The sequence below is a fragment of the Pteronotus mesoamericanus genome, unplaced genomic scaffold, assembly GCF_021234165.1.
Source record: "Pteronotus mesoamericanus isolate MK-2021 breed Mesoamerican mustached bat unplaced genomic scaffold, CSHL_Meso_final scaffold_36, whole genome shotgun sequence".
NCBI lineage: Eukaryota > Metazoa > Chordata > Mammalia > Chiroptera > Mormoopidae > Pteronotus > Pteronotus mesoamericanus.
The window spans coordinates 6,104,707-6,125,266 of NW_026555313.1; the positions used below are offsets into that span (position 1 = coordinate 6,104,707).

General features: G+C 37.1%; 1 protein-coding gene and 1 pseudogene across 2 annotated transcripts in view; one reads left to right on the plus strand and one right to left on the minus strand.

The window, feature by feature from the left end:
- The window catches only part of PGR (progesterone receptor), a 79,659-nt gene that overhangs the window by 35,805 nt on the left and 23,294 nt on the right, over positions 1-20,560 (minus strand). For both annotated transcript variants that reach the window (XM_054592537.1, XM_054592536.1), the window contains exon 3: positions 9,012-9,128. In XM_054592537.1, the coding sequence (XP_054448512.1) occupies positions 9,012-9,128 (117 nt within the window). The remainder of the gene's footprint in view (positions 1-9,011; positions 9,129-20,560) is intronic.
- Positions 4,245-6,504, plus strand: LOC129086034 (caprin-2-like; annotated as a pseudogene).

The window sequence follows — 20,560 nt, forward strand, 5'->3', positions numbered from 1 at the left end:
GCTGGACAATCAGACAGTGACCAGAAAACATTATTTGTCTGGCTGTGGGCTTCATTGCAATGACTTGGGGCAGCAGTGTGAGAGGCACTGCCCTGGGGGCTGCTGATTCAAAGGGGTTGGGTAGAAAAGGAGATGCTCAGAAGCGGAAGACTGTGAGAGGCCTAAGAAGGCAGGTGGCAGGCATCACTCACAGCAGGTCCTGTGTTAAAGGGAGGGCAGAAAATTTTAGTTTCTGTAGTAACTAAAGGCAGAGACTAAGCTTCTACGCTCCAAGAAACGCACTGTTGAGTGTCCCAAATTCAAGAATTTTGGAATCCTTCCGAAAAGGAATTGAGGCTTTGTTGGCTTCAAGTATAGGAAGAGAAAAAGCAATTTACTACATAACCCCTACTCTGTAGCCCAAAAAACCATTCTCTTTGCCAAGAAAATTGGGGATGAATCTAGGTGTAGGAGGAGGTAGGAGAGAAACTGGCTTTCTAACATAACCTTTTACAATTTGAGGATAAGACTATCTACCAAAATAAAATAAAATAAAAAACAACCCTATAAAAATAGTCTTCAGCTTAAGAAAAAATGTCAGGAAACATAACTATGTGTTTAATCATTCTTTTATGTAGAAAGCTACTTATTTTTGAAAGAGCTACTTACCTTTATAATAGTTTATCATTTTTACCACTAATGCAAAATACAGAGCTGTATTCATTTCAAAAAATATTTTTGGTGAGTCATTACACAAAAATGTTTCCTAAAAGAAAGACATTAGAGGTGGAACACTTAAAGTAGAAGATATATTACCATCTTTCAGGGTGTAACTATCTTTCCTGCTCTGTATTGTACAGCCATAAACAAAATGCAAAAGTTCACTCTGACCTTGTGATGGTGAGGGAAGTGATTCATTATAAACAAGAATCAGGTGCAAGTAACAGACCAAATAGCTCAAATGTAATTCTCATAATAAGAACATAGCTGTTGAACCCAGATTAAGGACCTGAAAAATCTATGTTGTGGCATATCAAAAACATTGATAGTTTGACCTCTGATATTTTACGATAGTTTTCATTAAACATTTTTTCAGTGTTCTCTTTTGTTTCCTCTTTTGTTATTCAAATGGCCTCAGCATCAGAAATAGAAATCTCAAGAAGGAGCGACAAACAAGAAAGGAGGAAAAACAGGAGGAAGGGAGGCAGGGGGGGCATAGGGTGTGGGTTCCACTTTCACTAGTATGCAGTCCATTTGATAATAGTGAATATGTATCATTTACTTGTAAAAAGACCTATTGAGGGGATGCAGACTCTGAACATTTTTACTTACATAGGAGTACACTATTAAAAATATTTAAGACCATTGTGCTGATGAATACATTGTGGCAACTGGTCATCCAAATGGGAAATTAAATAGTTATATTCCTGCTTCTCTACATGAAATAATACCACTTGTAGATAGATTAAGGACATACATGTGAAAAACAAACTTTTAAAGTTTTAGATTATTTTTAGTGGGTCACCTGTATGACTTCAGGGTAGAAAAAGATATAAAGGGAGACTATTGACATGTGTGATTATATAAAAATTAGAAAAATAACATCATGAAGAAAGTAAAAAGTACACATAGACTACACGTAACTAACAAAGAATCAGTATGGAGTATAGAGGTAAGTTGTATGAATCATAAGAAAAAGAACAACCCAGTTGAAAATGGCCAATGGATATGAAGAGCCAAGTCATGGAAGAGAAAATATAAATGGCCAACAAATATATGAAACAGTATTTTCCCTTATTACTCAAGGACACAAAAATTTAAAAATATTAGATACAAAACTTATGCCCATTAAATTAGAAACATTTAGAAGTCTGAAAATACCCAGTATAGATGAAGATGCATCCTAACACATAATCCAACACATAGGAGGAAACAAACACTTTGGAGAGTGATTAGGTAACGTTTAGTGAGGTTAATGAACCAGAAATTCCCTTTAACTTGGAGAACTTCTCAAACATATGTCCAAAAATACAGGTACAAGAATGTTTATTGCAGCACATTTTATAACTATGAAAAATTAGAAATAGTATCTATTAACATAAGAAAGAAAACCACTGTGCGATGTTCATAAAATGTATCACAGAGAAGTTAAAATGAAACCCTAGTTATATGTACATATATGAGTAAATCTCAAAAAATACTGAGTGAAAAAATCAAATTGAAAATGTATAGTTCAATTCCATTTATATAATGTTTGAAAATATTCAAAATAATATTGTATTACCTATGGATTCATACACGAGTTACAAGTATGAAGATACTGAATGATAACTTAGCAAAATGACCTGAGCTGAGAGGAAGAAATAAATCTAATGGGTTCAGGAAAACCATACCAAAGGCTTCAAAATATCTGCAGTATCTTATTCCTTATAAAACATAATAAAAATACAGAAAACATTAAAAAATGATCTGATGTTAAAACTCACTGATAGAGACATAGGCGTTTATTTTAAAAAATATGTTAGGTAGCCTTCACATATTTCCTAATTAAATAATGCAGAAGTTTTTCTATTATAGGGAATCACAAAAATAGTACCTCTTGCAGGGAAAATATTAAAATTTTTATATTATATGAATGGGTATTTTTGCCTTAGGTTAGATGTCCAATTATAGTACTATATATTAATTCAAAAAGTGATATCAAACATCTTAGATAAAATAATGAACTCCATAAAGAATAACTGGTTGGTTTAAAAATTGGCTCTACTGAAGAAAAGACCCTGCTGCCAATGATCTCTGAGATTAGTTTGAATAAAATTATTCATGAAATGTGAGAGTAGAAATGCAACACTTCCAAATCAATACCTCTTTATATTTGTGCTTAACTAAATTAATATATTAAATAATATATAAATCAACACTTGACTATTTCATCTACATCCCCAGAAGTTTACATACTCATTTGGCCAGAACACATTTGTATCTTTTAACGGGAAAAATGGGGGTGGGGTCTTGCCTTATGGTCCAATTAGCCTGGGAAAGTCTTGGTTTACATTTGTTAGCCCAGTTGTAATTATTAATAGTGCTCTGGGTCATTTTCAGCAGTGTCCTGGTTGGGATGATAAATTTTAAAGTCATCAGTCATAAAAGGAGGTTCACTGACTTAAGCAAATTATTCAAGGGGGGGAAATATATACTATTTCAGGAGAACTGGGCTTCAGGGTGGAACCACCGGACCCTGGGAAAGTGATGGGAAAACTATGCCATTAAGGACAACATGGCTAAGCAGTGAAAACTCTCTGATCCTATTTCTCCCTATTTTCCATTCTAATTCTGGGGTGGGGGGCTAGTTTGCTCTGAATTAAACTCTGCCCTGCAGTGGAACCAGCTCTGCGTTTACACAGGAGAAATAAGAAAACTGACTTCAATTAAAACAACTTTGAACCAATGGTCTTGCTGGAGTCCCTGCTCTGATGTTACTTTAGTTCATACTCCTGGGTTGAAATCCTTCCCTTTTACCCCAGTCTGCTTTTCTCTGAGGCTCTCTTCTTCTTGTTACTCTGTTTCTTACTGCTTGTCTTGTTGCTGGTTGCAACCCAAGTCTCTCTTCTGAATGAACCCGTTTCTCAGTGCCAAGGCCGGGGTGGTTCATCCTTTTACTGCACTTCTTTTCAATCACTCTTCCACTATAATAGTAGGATGATTAAAGTAAATGAAATCACAAAATGAAAGACTACTTCGAGAATCAGCACACTTTCTCCAAATGAAAAACAGTACTTTAGACCACTTACCTTCTTCTTTCTTCAAACACTCTCTCTGTGTCCTGGAAATGACTATAGAAGGAAAAGCTTTGCACCATACTTCAAGCTCACTATGTATTACAGAACTTGACACAGGAACATGTACAAAAAGACCTGAAAGAGGGCTTGAATAGTGCAGTGTATCCGTCTTTAAATGAACTTGACTGCCTCATTAAATTTTCAAAACTGACCAGCCCTGCAAGAAAGGAAAGTCTAAGTGTTGAAGACCAGATAGAGCAGTCACCCTTGTACTTTTAGGACCTTTTGGAAGGTAGTGAGAAAGCAGTGGTAGGACCAAAATACAAACATATGAAAGATCTGTCTAAATTGTTGACATTGGGCTACTTTGAAAATACTCCAGTTGCAAAAAAAAAAAAAAATGCTCAGGAAAAACAAGTATCACTGAAGGAAGCAATACCAATAAAATAATAGAAGAAAAGAATTATTGAAGGAAAATCTGTCAAAGAGTCAGCATCTATTATGGAACTTGCACTACCAGAGATACAATCACAAGAGTTTCTTAACACATGCTATTAACAGAAGTAGATTATGAAGAAAACAGGATAAATAAAGAGCAATCTGGAAAAGCAGATTATTCTAAAAAACCAAATACCCCAAAATGTTGGGTTATGCTTACTGAACCAGATGGTGAGGAGAAGAAACAGGAATTCTTCAAACATGGGGAACTAGCAAAGCCTGCAGTTTCCTTAGAACAGAGGAAACAAGAGATTGCAAAACTCAGGTCCATACTGTAGTAAGAGCAGAAGAAGCAGGACATCTCCAAACAGAAGCTAACTCCTAGTTAGTGGAAGCAAGAAACCCCTAAATGCAAAGCAGGATATGTTCAAGAACAGAAGAAGCAGGAGATGTCAATGCCTTGGCCAGTTCAGCTGCAGAAAGAACAGGATCCAAAGAAGTAATCTGCAAAGCGTTGGACACCTTCTCTGCAGAGTGAACTGGAAATCAGCAAGTCATGGTCCAATCCCATGTGTGAGAAGGAGGATTCAAGACAGCCAGAGACTCCGAAATCCTGGGAAAACAATGTCGATAATCAAAAACACCCTTTAACACCACAATCCCAAATTTCTCCAAAGTCCTGGGGGTTAGCTGCAGGAAGCCTCATATCAAACCCAAAGATGTGCCTAAGCCTATGCATCAGCCTGTAGGTTCTTCCTCTACCCTTTCAAAGGATCCAGTATTGAGGAAAGAAAACCGCAGGATTTGATGACCCAAATTCAAGAAACTTGTAACTTTATGCTATAATCTATTCTGGATTTTGATAAACGTTCAAATGCAAATCCATCGCCACAGCCACCTTCAGCTACTCCAGGTAGCCTATCATCTAAAGAACAAAATGTATCCAGTCAATGTGATTTTTCTTCAAGAGGCATTCATTACAGGCTATTTCTTTTCTCTAGGTACTTGTAGCTCAAATGCTTGTTTGGTTACTACCAATCAGGCTTCTCCAGGATTTGAAACAGAGTTTATGACTTCAGAGACTCTTGAGCGAGCAGCTCCCCCAAGCAAGCAACCATCTTCACTGGCTTCTCCAAATCCTCCCATGTCAAAGGGCCCTAAACAGGGCTTCCAGTCACCTCCAGCAAGCAGCAGTGACTATTAACACAATGTTCTTTCAAGCCATGCAGACAATATTTAACGTTAATGCACCTTTGCCTCAGTGGAAACAACAAGAAATAGAAGAATCCTTCTATTTACCTGGCTACAATCAAAGTTTTACTAGAACAAAGTACACAAACACCACTCCAATGCCAGTGGCCAGCTCTACACATAGAACAAACTACTCTTTCTCAAGGGAGTACAAGTTATCCTCATGGAACTATTTAAGTAAGCAATGGTAGCCTTGCCTTTTACCCAGCACAGACAAATGTATTTCCCAGACCCTCTCAACCATTTGTCAGTATCCAGGGATCTCTTAGAGGATGTGCTTGTGGTAGATTACTAAGCAATACATATTGGTCCCCTGATGGTTATAAAGGTTTTGATACTTACAGATGACCTCCTTCAGTTTCCAATGGAAATTATAGCCAGGTACAATTCCAAACTAGAGTGTCCTGGAACACCTAATTCTCTAAAAAATAATTCCAGCAGTGTTACAAGTGAAGAGGGACACCTAGTAGTCCGTGGGCAAATTCAAGAGCAGGGCGGAGTGATTCTTCCCAAGTGAGCAGCCCAGAAAGTGACAATGGTACCTTTCACAGTGGTGACTCAGGACCAGGAGATTCCCACAGCATGACCCCTGTGGACGTGCCGGTGACAGGTCCAGCAACCGCCATACTGCCAGTACATGTCTCTCCCCTGCCTCCACAGATGCGAGCTGCCATCTCAACACCCACAACCTCTAATCTCACCCTTGGAACTTTAGACCAACCTGTTGTGTTCGATCTTCTTCTGAACGACCTGGGAGAAACTTGATTTTCAGCTTGGTAGATTTACGTGTGCAACGAATGGCACTTACGTTTTCCTTTTCCACGTGCTAAAGCGGGCAGTGAATGTGCCACTGTTTGTCAACCTCATGTAGAATGAAGAGGTCTTCGTGCCTGCCTATACCAATAACAGTGTTCCAGACCATGAAACTGCTACCAATCATGCAATTCTTCTGCTCTTCCAAGGAGACCAGATATGGTTACATTTGCACAGGGCAGCCATTTATGGAAGTAGTTGGAAACATTTTACATTTTCAGGCTACCTTCTTTATCAAGATTGAAAGTCAGTACAGAACTGACAACAAAAGGATGCTGTTCTAATAAGTGGGATTAAAGGACAAGTAGTCCTAGACCTTGTGTTTTTGGTTTAGCGAAATATTTTCATCCCTAGAGGGAAAAAAGAGGTCCTTATTTTTGTTTTCCTCCCCAAGGTGAAAAATTTCAAGCTGAATGACAATTAGCACTAATTTAGCACTTGATAAATTGTGACGTAGTCTCACTAGTCAAACTGCGAGTATATATCCTTAACTGTATTCACATTCAGTTTACTAAACTGACTGCCTCAAGTTCAGGCAAGTTACTATGCCTTGTTGTGCCTCAATAAAAAAGTTAAAAAAAAAAGAGAATGCCTAGAGACCTATTCTTCAAATGACTTCAAAAATGATAGTTACAAATATGTATTGAACACTTAAACAAGTTCTTCGGTGATAAAAAAACATTAACATGAAATTCCTTCTTTCAAACAACTCAACCTTGGATAAGGAGAAAATCCTTGAATTGAATAAGCAGCTCATAAATAAGCAGCTACAAAACAGTGAGGTAAGTTCTACAATGAAGGTGTACAAGAAACAATGTGGGCGGGGGGGAAGGAGAGAGAGAAGGAAGGAAGGAGGGGAGAAAGGAAGAAAGAAGAGAAAGAGAAAGAAAGAGACAGAATATGGATTCCCAGTGCCTCATATGGGCTGGGATAGGGTAGGGGAGCTGAGTCTCATCACTTCCCCTCTAATCAAATTGGTCAATCTTCCATTTTAAGAGTAGGAATGCTGAAGTTCAGTGCAGTCAGGACAAGGTCCAATCCAGGCTGCTCAAGGGCTTTCAGCTTCCCAAATATGAAAAGCACTGCATTAAACTGTACCCACAAAAAACTCCCTGCTCCTGGTGTGACTGGAGGGATGGGAAGGTTACACACACACACAAAAATTGCACTAGAACTTAAAATGAAGGATAAATAAGAGTTTATAAGGGGTGGAGGAAGGATGGTGCAGGCAAAAGTAAAACGCATGCAAGGACAGGTGAAAGGAGTGTAAAGTTCCCAAAGCGCTGGCGGGAGAAGAGCTTAGAAAAAGAGAGAGCTACTGCTAAGTGATGAAGGGCCCCATGTCCCCCATTGAGAAATTTGGGCTTTATTCCACAGATAGTCCATGAACAGTTTCTTAGGAAGAACACTGGTTCCATTGGGCCTACAGAGTAGAGTTCAAACTCCAGATCCCAGCTGGCCCAAGGTAACTTTTACGCTTCATTTCTTGCTGATTCCATTTTATAACTGAAAAATCATCACTGGAATGCCTAGTTTGTTTGTTGGTTTGTTTTTAAGATACTCAGGATTTTCACTGTAAATATCTTTCTCCATTTCCATTTACAAAGTTTCTATTCATTCTTTGAGAGCCTTGTTTTTGAAGCTTTTGCCAACTCCCTCAGACAGAAATAATTTTTTCCTTTTCTCTATTTGCTAGCAATGTATGGTACCTCTCTTGTCACTTACTCTTCTGTTAGAAAATTATTTTATTAGGGATTAGACAGCACCATACTCAAGGGCAGCAGAGACGGTGAACTAAGCAAGAGCTAACACTGTAGGCACTCAAAAAATATTGGTCTGATGCATGCCTTTCCCAGAAGGTAACACAAGCCATTTATTGTACATTAGCTGTTTTTAGGTGATATAATGAATATATATTTAAATAGTTATAAATTTTAAAAATGTATTTTAGCAAAATCATAACTACCACATCAAACTCAGGATTTCAAAAATATTATTGCTTAGGAAACAGCTAAATGAAATGAATACTATAGTAATCAGAAAAAAAAATGTTCAGGAGTGACTCCCTTCCCTGATATTCCCTATTAATTCACCCTGCTTACCATTTTCGACAGCACTTACTATCTTTTCAAGTGTATATTTATTGTTCATCCCCTCCCCCCACCCCACCCCAGAATGTAGGCTCCACAAGGGCAGGGATTTGGTCTCTTTTTTTTGGTATTATACTCCAGAACTTAAAATAGTACCCAGTAAGTGTAAGGGCTCAACATACTGTTACATAAAGAGAACAGGGGAGAGATTGATGGAGAATGAGAGGGATAGAGACTGATGTGCTGGGCCAATTCACAGAATCGGTTTTTGGTCTGGAAGGAACTCCAGTGCTTTCATTTTACCTATAAGGAGACTGATGTCCAGAATGGGTCAGTAACTTACTCAAGATTACATAGGCCATGAGTGCAGCGCTAAGACTCCAACTCATGTCACTGAAGGAAAGGTTTGTGGACACCCCCTAATATTTACATACAGGCAACAGAGACAAACGGAGGCTTAGTACTTCTCTCCTAAAAGACCTTAACATGCTGGGAATCTATAAAGTTTGTGGGATAGTCCTGGTTGTTTCATTTGGACACCAATAATCAAGACAGAAAAGGCAAAGCAAGAACAAAGATAAATGAGAAAATTAGCATTTTTCTGACCCCTAGTTTTATAGTGTAAATATCAGTGTATTATTAATGAAAATAGCAGCATTACCTCCAAGGACCATGCCAGCTTGACAGCACTTTCTAAGACGGCACGCTGGGCAGTTTTTTCTGCGGATTTTATCAACGATGCAATCATTTCGTCCAGCACATAAATAATTATGCTGCCCTAAAATATGAAATGGTAAGAATTATTTACAATATCTAAAGACCAATGGAACCTTTATGCAACGGCAACTGAAATAGAGGAGAGGCACACATCAGCAAGGACAGGGCTGTCTCAGCCAGCCTCTTGCTCGGCATAACTGAGTGTCAGTCATGCTCCACACCTGCTCACTACTTTACCTGTGCCTTCAGGAGCCTCACTGAGGTGCACACAATGTAGAAATCAATTTCAGGGCACCTTTAAAATCCTTAAAAATATGATTTCACTTACATGTGGGCTATAAAGCTGAAACTCAGAGACACGGACAGATGATAGTATGGAGGTCACAAAAGGGAGGGTGTGGGGTGGTAGAGGGTAAATGGGGCCAAATATATGGTGTCAGATTATCTGACTTTGGGTGGTGGGAACGCAATGCAATATTCAGATCATGCATCATAGTTATGTACGCTTGACACCTATATAACCATATTAGCTAATGTCACCACAATAAATTTAATTAAAAAATCTTTTATCCAAGATTTGTGTATCTTCTTAATGGTGTCAGCATCAGAATGCCCTTAGATTACAGCAACTTTTCTGCCCCTTCAAGTTGCTGATAAGCATTAGTTGTACAATATAAAACAGTCATGGCTCGGGTCATGTTAAGTACCCAGAATCCATTCTTCTTTCCTGCCTTCCTTTTCTTTCTTCTTCCTTCCTTCCTTTCTCTTCCTTTCTCTCTCTCTCTCTCTTTTTTTCTTTCATCATTCATCTAGACACTACACTGGTTTCTCACAAGAGGAGAGAACAGAAAATAGGAAACAAGATTTTCCATACTCTATAAAGAACAAACCAATAAATAGTCCTCATGGATGTAATCATTGTTTCAAACAATGATATCTTATTCTCTATTCCTGGGTCACACATATACTGGGGAGGAAAAAAAAAAGCCTGAGATACCAGCACCTGGAATGCCACAGATTTTTTTTTTCATTTCTACTTCTTAAATGATTTGTAACAGTACCTTCTTCTTCCGTGTTTCAGAGAAAGAGTGCCCCTTTACCAGGGCTCTCAGTCTGTGTTCTTGACTTGTGGATAGTAAGCTGTCTGCTTTCAAATATTCCCTACGAATTTCCCCCTTGCTCTTTTAAAATCTTTAATCTCTCCCTTTTCAGTGATGTCTTACTTTCACCTCAAATTTTCCCATTCCAAAAACTCCTGCATCAAATTGAGGAGAGAGAGAGCGCGCGCGCACGCGAGCGAGAACACGCGGGCAAGAGAGAGAGAATTCTCTCATTTTAAATTCTCCTTGACTCCAGCCCTCCCTTTGTCATCTAAGTTGTTGAAAAAGTCATCTTCGTTTGCATTCTCTAATCACCCAGCTTTCATTACCTCTCAGCCTACTGTAATTTGGTTTATAAAGTGGCCAATGTTAACTATCCTTATAAAGTAGCTTAACATCATCAAAGATTTCTTTATTCCTAAATACTGTGGATTCTTTCTTAACATTCTATATAACTTTCCACTCACAATTTCTCTCCCCACCTGACCTCCTGCTTTGTTTTTTAGGGAAGGACTCTCATGACTCTTTATCTGTCTTTCCAAAATTCCCTTTTTCAGTTCCCTTTGCCAATCCCTTTTCCTTTGCCAATTCTTTGCATGGTGTATTCTACTCTACACACTATGTTGGTATTTTCATTATCTTCTCATGACCTCAAAATCTCATCCTGAGCTCTGGGCCTCCAACCATCTCTCTGTAGTTCTCAAACTCTGTATGTAGCAATTATCTGGTTAAATTTTTTTTAATTTAATAAATTGTATTATGAGAGGAATTTTGTAGCATATTAAGGAAATTCAAAAGAGAAAATCATTTATAATCTCATTACCATGTGATTATTTTTATATTCATGTTTCCTTTCAATCTGTCTATACAGACTTAGAGAGTATATAACATCTATTTGTTAATATTTGTTAAATGAATGTATATATAGTTTACAAAACTTTCATTTATTCAACAAGCATTAATTGTTTCTCAAATATGTCCCAACACTATTTTTCAAATAATCCCTTTTTCCTACTTAATTGAAGTGCCATTTTAATTGCTGATACTGTATGTTAAGAGCAGTTACTAAAGTCAGACTGTTTTTGCAAAGCTCAAATCTGCAGCTTACTATCCACAAGATAGTAACATTAATACACTAACAGACAATTATTAAGCACTCAGTATGTGTTAGGCACTGTTACCAACTATTTGCATACATTAACTTATTTAATTATAACAGCAACGTTGGAAAGGATTATAGTCCCACTTTATAGAGAGTTAACTGAGGCACCAGGAAATTGAGTAATATGCCTAAAGTCACACAGCTAGAAATTGTAGCCTAATTAACCAGAGAGGTAGTATAGGAAATTAAGAGTATGAAACAATATTGCTTAAGTTCAAATTTCAACCCCACTATTTATTAGCTGGGTGATCTTTTTCTTCCCTTTTGCTGAGTAAAATAAAGATAATAATAGTACCTAGGGTTGCATCAAAGGATTAAATGACTCTTGTAAGAGGTTAGAATAGTCCAGCACATAGCAAGTACTTAATGAATGTCTACTATAATTATGATTATTATCTCATCCCTAAATCCCAAATATAGTTAGATGTGTCCTAGGTGTAGCCAAAAAATTCTATACCTAGTTAAGTTATTCCATTTGAAAGGCAACTGAAAAACATCTTCAAATATACAGAAAATCAGAAAACAAGGTCCTGCAACTGTTGAAACATTTTTTTCCTCATCAAAACACGATGAGTGCAGGGTTTGACAAGTTCTGGAGCCGACGCATTCTGAGGAATGACTATATATTTAATACACTTAACCTATCTACCTAGCCCACCTTGAATATGCTCCAATCCCTTACATTAGCTTACAGTTGGGCAAAATCATCGACCACAAAGCCTATTTTATAGTAAAGTGTTGAATATTTGATGTACTTATGTATATTATTTTCACACCATTGTAAAGTCGAAAAATGGTAACTGGGATTTAAAGTTCATGAGTAATGGGATGTGAGACCTCAGTCCCACGGGGAGAAAGGAGTGTGAACTGAACGCGGCATGAAATGGGGCATATGAAAAAGTTGTCTTGTCCATGAAAGTAGCATTAGAAAACATTATCAAGATAGGCCAATGAAGCCAGAAATAAGCCTAAAACTTGGGGTGGGGAGAAGAGTCATCCATGACTGAAAACAAAACATAAATTTTGGCTTTTATGGACGGTAAATTTTCACGACTGCATGGTGTATGAACTTGTGCCAAAAGAACGCATGAAAGGCCTGTCCAGAAAAAGTCCAGACATTGCTAATATAACAAGAACAGTTTAGACAACATCGCTTTCACCTGGCTGCCAAGGAGAGTGGACTAGAATGCATATGTGTGAACGATGACAACTTCACTGTACTAGTTAGTGGGGGTGGTAGACATCATTGAGTGAGCACGTGTACTGTGTAACCATCACATTCAAAATGACTGAGCAAGTAAAGCAACAAATCTGCATTGAATTTTGCATTAAGCTTAAACATTTCTCCACTGAAAATATTCAGATGATTCAGAAGGCCACAGCTACAGGCAGCTGGTGATTGATTGGCAGCTTCATGACAATCCGCCTGTTCATGCATCATGTCTCATGCAGAGTGTTTTGGTGAAACATGAAATCACCAAGGTGACTGCTGCAGCCCCCCTACAGCCTACATTTGGCGCCCTGTGACTTAAGGCTTTTCCCAAAACTAAAATCACCTTTGAAAAGGAAGAGATTTCAGATAATTGATGAGATTCAGGACAATATGATGGGGCAGTTGATGTTGATCCGGAGAACTATGTGAGGTCCCGAGGTGTCTAGTTTGAAGGGGACTGAGGCATCATTGCCCTATGTACAATGTTTCTTGTATCTTTTATCTTCTTTAGTAAATGTCTCTATTTTTTATACTACATGGCTGGATATCTTCTGGACAGACCCTGTATACTGTTCTAGGGCCACTGGCATTCCCAGGGTTCTGGGAGGATCAAATGCAAAACTCATGCATAAGGACAGGTATGGAAATTTAGAGAAATAAAGGTTTGTATAAGAATATTTACAGAAGCAGTATTCATAGTAGTCCCAAACTGAAAGCCACCCAAATAATCATCTATAACATAATGTATAAACAAACTCTTTTATTTATTAAATACATTATTATACAGGAATAAGAATAAACGTCTCACCCATGCAAAAACATGGATGAACTCCTGTGTAAAATAAGTAGACACAGAAAAATACTGTATGGTTCCATTAAAATAAAGTTCCAAAATAGTCAAAACCATTTATGATGTTAGAAGTTGAGATGGTAGTTACTTTTGGGGAGCGATTGGCAGGGGGGTGCAAGAGAGTTTTTGGGAAGCTCTTAATTTTGAAATTTTGTGACCTTGGTCATGGTAGTAACATAGTTTTATTTACTGACTTATAATTCATTAAGTTCTATATTTTTAATTTTAGCATGTCCCTGACAATACTTGTGTCAATAAAAAGTTTCTACCTTTCCGTTTTAAAATGGTTCCACGCACAAGGACAGCCTAGAGCACAGGCACCTGGGTAGGGCTGACCACTGCACTGCAAGTCCAGGGGACAAGGGCCTGAGTCAGAAACGTTCAGAGAGAAAAGAGGCATCACATGCATTACAGCAGGATTGTAATTCAAACTTCCCAGCGAAATATCCCCAAGAATCCCATCGTAGTACTTTGCTAGAGAAAAAGTCAGCTATAATCATCCATCAATCACAGAGTTCCAGTGACGTTCATACACACATATACGTGCCTGCTCTGTATAATGGCCCTCCTTCCTTTAACTCCTCTTCCTGGGCCATCATCCTGACCAGCTGCTAGTAGGACTTAGGTATGTGAGCAGGGTAAACAGAGAGGAAGGTAATCTTGTTTTCTTCTTCCCTGAAGGTTTCAAGCCCCAAGCAGCACTGAGAGGGGGTGCGGGGGGCAAAGAAGCCCTAAATCAGGTGAGAGTTTGGAATGTTGACGGTAATGCTGGCCTGTGCATTTTGATTACCGAAATAAGATTATTCTTCTGATTAAAAACTATATGATTGGCCTAAGATTCCATGCAGAGGATGCAAAACTAGTCCACGGAGCAGGTTTTGTTAGATGTTATGCTGATATTGGTATTAAAAAAAATACACACACACACACACACACACGCATGCACATATATTTATATACAACTGGATAAAATAATCAGGGAATTATTCTAATGCTGCTAGAAATGTAAGTGTAAACCAGTGGTTCTCAACTAGCAGCAGTTTTGCCCCCAAGCCCATCCCCACTCTGGGATATTTCACGATGCATGGGTTTAACTTGGGTTTACACAACTGAGGGGAAGGTGCCACTGAGGAGAATCCAGGGATACTGCTAAACAGCCTACAGTCCCCCAAACAAGGAATTACCTGGCCCCAAAGGTCAGTAGCACTGAGGTTAAGAAATGTTGGTGTAAACTCATGGTCACCATGCTTTTAAATAAGATGTATTTTCTAGGCCTGTCCACTGAAAATGCCCAGAAGTAAAGACAACTGTAGCAATAATAAATGTAGGAACCAGACTGTTGTGTCTACTATTTCCATCTAAAAGGAGCCAGGACTCCTTGGAGACATGGCTAGGATGAGAAATGTACAAGTTGAGCTTGGGAAACTTGTGCTAGAATTTGACGTTATCGAGAGCTAATAAAATTGTGTAGAGACACACTAACCAAAGGTAAGACAATTTGAACATAAAAAAGAATATAGTTTAAGTGATTAAAATATAATGACTATATAAAAAGACACGAGTACATATAATATGTAGGAATTCACTAGAAACCACTGGAGGTCACTAGGGCGCAAACCCATTAAAAAATTGATAAATAAAAAGAAATAAGTAAACATCTAATAAGCCTCCCGGCAAAAATTATATTTTAAGATTACCAAATTACTTTTGGAAGAGAGAAAGACCTATTAAAAACAGGACATATAGGCAATAAAGTTAGAATAATAGTAGAATACCATCCTTTTGCAATCCTTGATGAAATGACCTCCACTTGCCAAATCTGAAAAGACAATTAAAGTACTCCTCCATTTTGCAACTAGATATCTGAGTGACACATTTTCTTCTTATGCTTCAACAAAAACAACATATTGCAACAGATTAAGTGTAGACAAAGGTATGAGGCACAGCTGCATTCATTAAGGCAGGCATTAAAATGACCTATAAAAAGGTAAAACAATGTTACTCTTGTCACTAAAAAAATTTTTTTTTTGGTTTGGAAAATTAAAATCTAATGAGTTTGATTTTTTTAAATGAGTTAATAAAATGTTCCAAAAATTATGCTTTAATTTCTCATATGAAAAACATTGATAGATATAGTCCACATAAAAACAACTTATTAGGCTCTTAATAATTTTTAAGCATTAACGGGTACATGAGACCAGATATTTTGAATATCTGATAGAAGAGTCCTATACTGCCTTGTGTAAGATTCTTGTCAAAATATTTAATGAGTCTAACAACCTGGGATAGAGTCAGACAAATACAGATTGTGGGGAATTTCTACATAACAGCTGGTCTAGACTCAAAAAAAAAAATGTCAATGTCCTAAAAGACAAAAAAAAAAGGTAAAAGATGTTTTTAGATTAAAGAATATTAAAGACCAAATGAAATATAGTTCTTTTTGTTAATTCTCACCTGAATATATGTTTTTTAAAAGTTGATTTTAGAGAGAAAGAAAAGGAGAAAGGAAAAGGGTCAGAGGAAAGAGAGATCAATGTGAGAGAGAAATATTGATCAGTTGTCTCTTTCACATGCCCCGATGCAGGATGCAACCCACAACCTAGGTATGTGCCCTGACTGGGGATCAAACCAGCAACTTTTTGGTGTACAGGACAATGCTCCAACCAACCAAGCCACCTAGACATCATGAAATACACAGTTCTTGATTGGATCCTGCATGAAAAAGTAATCTATACAAGATGTTTTGTGAACAATTGGGTAAATTTAAGTACTGGTTGTATACTAGATAAAATTATTGTATCAATGTTAAATTTTTAGTGTGATGATATATTGCAGTTATATTGAAGAATGTTCCTGTACTTAGGAGATATACTTTGAAGTCTTGGAAGGTGAAATTTGAAGTCTACAACTTACTTAAATGTAGTTAAGTAAGATATTCACTTTACAGTTTATTCAAATTTATTTATGTTTTCTAGAAGCCAAACTATTCTAAAGACAGAATAACATAAAGGTTTGGACCAGTGTTTCACATTGGCCAATCCGGGGACAGCCATGTAAAGCTGGAATGAAAAGGGAGGAGAGGAATAAATGCTTGGCAGAGTGTGAAAGAGCGCCAGACAATAGTGAACCAGTAAGTGTTCAAGTATCTTCATGTATGACCCAAGGGTTTTTTATTCAAGTGAAGGGAAAATGTATGGGGGGGAGAAGAAAAAGACAGGAAAAAAATTTTACTGAAAACATTGTAGGTCAGTATACTAGGAATTTCACTGCTTTATTTCATGTAATTCTTGTAACACAACAGATATTACATAGATACTTAAATTTCCCAAGGGAAAATGACTACTAAAGTACCTGGGAAGACCTAGGAGTAGAACAGGCATAAAGAATCTTAGTCTGGGAACAAAGAGAGCACAAAATATGTCCCTTAAGAAGAGAAACATGATTACTAGGCAGCAGGCGTGAACATACAGAACCTAAAAGGGGTCACGGGGGGAGTTACATCTCACTGGTGGGTAGCAAGGGCAGAGAGAATGGCACCTCCCATCTCTTACAGAAATACATTGCTAAGCTTCATCCTGAGCAAGAGGCCACCCCAGGAATTCAACTTCTCCCAAGTGTCAGACAAACATGTACTTTAGTAGGAATTGGGCATATTCCTAAACCCTTATACATATGTGTGAATATATGTTGCCTTCACCCAAGAAAAGTGACTCACTTTGATAGAGTCCCTGCCAATCTCAGCACTTAATGTTTCAAAGAGGAATCTACCATCAGCCCAATTTGTGTTCCTTGGTAGTTAACCAGTTTTCTTCTTGTTTAAAATCATATAGGGTATTTTCTTTCTATATGAAAGTTTAAAAATGTTTAATATATGCAAAAGTGTAGCTTTTTTCGTTATATTTGTTTGAGACACAATAGCCCTTTTGATGTATACAGTAAAATTTTTATGTAACTGTTAAATGTACTTCCGTTATCCAAATTCTACCAGCTATTAACTATAAGACTTTGAATAAATCATTTAACTCCTCGGTGCTTCCTTTTCTTTACGTATAAAAAGTCATTCAAAATTGGTTTGAGAATTAAATAAAATATGTTAAAACATGTAGCACTATGATAGACTAAATGCTGAATAGGTAGTAATTATGACAGTTCATTAAGCAAATATTTATTGAATATCTCCCACATCCTGACATTGTTCTGGGTGCTGATGTAAGATCCTAGGAGCTAACTTTCCCACAATCAGTGAATAATTTTGCTAAAGTTAATTTTTGTTTATTCTTCAGAAACACTAATTATTTATGGGTGGGATATCTGCTCTCTATGTTTGTTATTCAATAGCACATCGATAAGACCACATGCTTTATAACTTAATAGATTTTCACTAAAATTCTAGTTCCATCACTAACTACATCGTGAGAAAATTATCTCAGTCTCAGTTTACCCACCTATAAAATGGAAATAAAAATAAATACTATATAATTAAATGAGTCTAAATTGTATAAAATACTCAGCACACCGACTGGTACATTGTAAAAACAATAAATCATAGCTTGAAATTTTCATCAGTTTGCCCTTTTCCTTTCATTGTGTAACTACTTAAATGCAATATGAACTTTATAAAACTGATTTTATTTTCTGCTTTTTATGGCTTCCAATATAGATGTTAACTCTGCTACTGCATTTTTTGGCTCTTATTTTAGTATTTCCTCATCTCATCCATTAACGCTTTCATCATCTAGTTGTTCCTTATGACATCCGTTCTTGTTTTGCAGGTGGTATCATCTTTTGTCTTAATACCTCAAAGCAGATTATTACCCCAAATTTTCTTTTATTTCTTTCAGAAAAATAAAATTTTAAGTTATGATTCTTCCTAAAAAGATCACATTTACTTATTACTGTTAAATCAAAAAACTTGCCAATACTCTAGTGGGGGAATATGACTATTAAATGAGAGGCTGGCAGCTTGGTATGTTCTAGGGCATTCACCAAAGCTGGAAATTAGAATGAGCTGGATGAGTGTGGAGAGTCAGAAAATGGACTGAGACTGGAAAGAGCCAATTTTTCAAGATCCTGGGAGATGACCTGGATTGTCTGAGGAAACCAGTGAGCTTAGAGCTCATTGAGCCAGGGAGAACGGTAGTGGAAAGGAAGTTCAGATTGTAACAGTGCTCAGATCCTAAAAGGGCCTTGGAGATTACTGTAAACACTTAGATTTTTCTCTGCAAAGAAAAAGTAGTGCTACTGCAGTGTTTTGAGCAGAGGAGTGACGTGATCTGACATACACTTTAACACTAATCACTTTGGCTTCTAGGTTAAGTATGGACTCTAGGAGGGCAAAGGGGCAGATAAGCCCAGTTAAGAGGCTGGTGCAATAAATTCAAAGGAGAGTAATTGTGGCTTGAACTGAAGTGGCCAGTGGAGGTAGTGACGGGAGGTCAGATTCTGGATATATTCCAGAGGAAGAGCTATGTAGTTTGTGACCTTACCATGTGACATTCCAATATTAAATTTTTTTAAGACCTCCTCAAAGTTACTAATCAAATTTTTCCCCTCTTCTTTCTTCTCTTCATCTCTCTTAAATTTAATTTATTTTTTGACTGTGGATCAGTTTCTCATGTATGCTTCCTAAAGCTAGTCCTATTGATTTCTTTAGAGGCAAAATGATGTTTCTAGATTTCTTCTGAACTATCCCCTAATCATTTACATACCTTTTAGGTTGTATATACCAAATTTTACCGAGCATCTAACTACTTACACCTATATTTCCAATGATATATTTAACTAACGAGTAGACATTTAGGGGAAATAAGGGACTGCATATAAAAATTTTAATAAGTCACACAACTATTTGACCTGAAGAGAATTTCATATACTATTGAGTAAGGAAGTGTGTAAGACATCTACAGCAAACATAAGAAAAAAATTACAAAACTATGTGTCAACAACATTATTTAAATTACTGTGCTACTCAGGCAAAATTATGAAATTTTACACATTCCTAAATGCTTTTTTCCCCATTTATACAATTTATTTTTTCTTTGGAGTATAGCAATTTGCCCATAAGCCAACAGGAGGACACTGGACCTAGGGCACACAGGGAGAGGGCCAGTCTTGACGAAGAGCACAGATCTCTAGGTCCAGGAGGAAAGTCAACGGTGGGTCAGATGCCACATGAGAACATATGGTGGTAGCAGATTCATGAGTTTTTCTCAGCAAATTAGGAAGCAAGGTCCTCAGCTGCAAGTGAGGGTGAGAGGGTGCTGAAGGGCCAAGAAGAAGAAGATGGCAGGCAGAAGTCACAGACTCTCAGAAGCCATGTGCAATGAAGGAATGACCTGCTTACAGTGTAAATTAGTCACAATAACCATTTTTCAATTCCACCTCCCAACCATGCAAAGCTTCTTATCCCCTAAAATTCAGCTAGCAAATTTCTTCTACTCTCCCTGATATAAATCAATTTTCATTACAAATAATAAGGGAGAGAAATACTAGATAATAAATAATATGTAATGCAGTGAGTAAGAAGGCTCTTTGGGTTCCAATTTCAGCTCTGACATTTATTTGTTATGTGTCTATACAAATGATTTAATCTCTTTTTATGCATGTAATACATGCAGCCAAGTATCTAGTATGTCATATGTTATTTATTTAAATACCACCATTATTATTAAATATGTATAGAACCTAACCATTGAAACTCTTTGGAAGGTTTTTAAAAGAAGTAAGAAAATCCTATCTCCAGGTGTTTAAGTATGTAGTTATAAAATTTTTTATTTATAAGGTACTTACAATGTCTTCCCAACAAAACCAAGGAACAACAGAATCATCTGTAGGCACTTGCTTTTCACAATGCTCTCTACATCACAAAAATGTCTTGTAAAAGGGAGTTATTTTTGTTTTTCTAACAAAAACATTGTCTTTAACTTAAAGGGGCAAATGAAGTATCCATTCTGCTACATATCTTCTAAGTAGCATACTACTGAGTCACTTGTCATCATAGGAAAGGTCAGTGATTTGCAATGCATTCCCTTTTATAATGGAAAGTGTGTAAGCTCATCTTTGAATTTGATAAATCTTTTTAAGTACTGTGCAATGGGAAAGCCACTGTGTGGTAAAGAAGATTTCCATTGTTATGTCTCATTACATTGCTAAGTATCATTAAGATTCT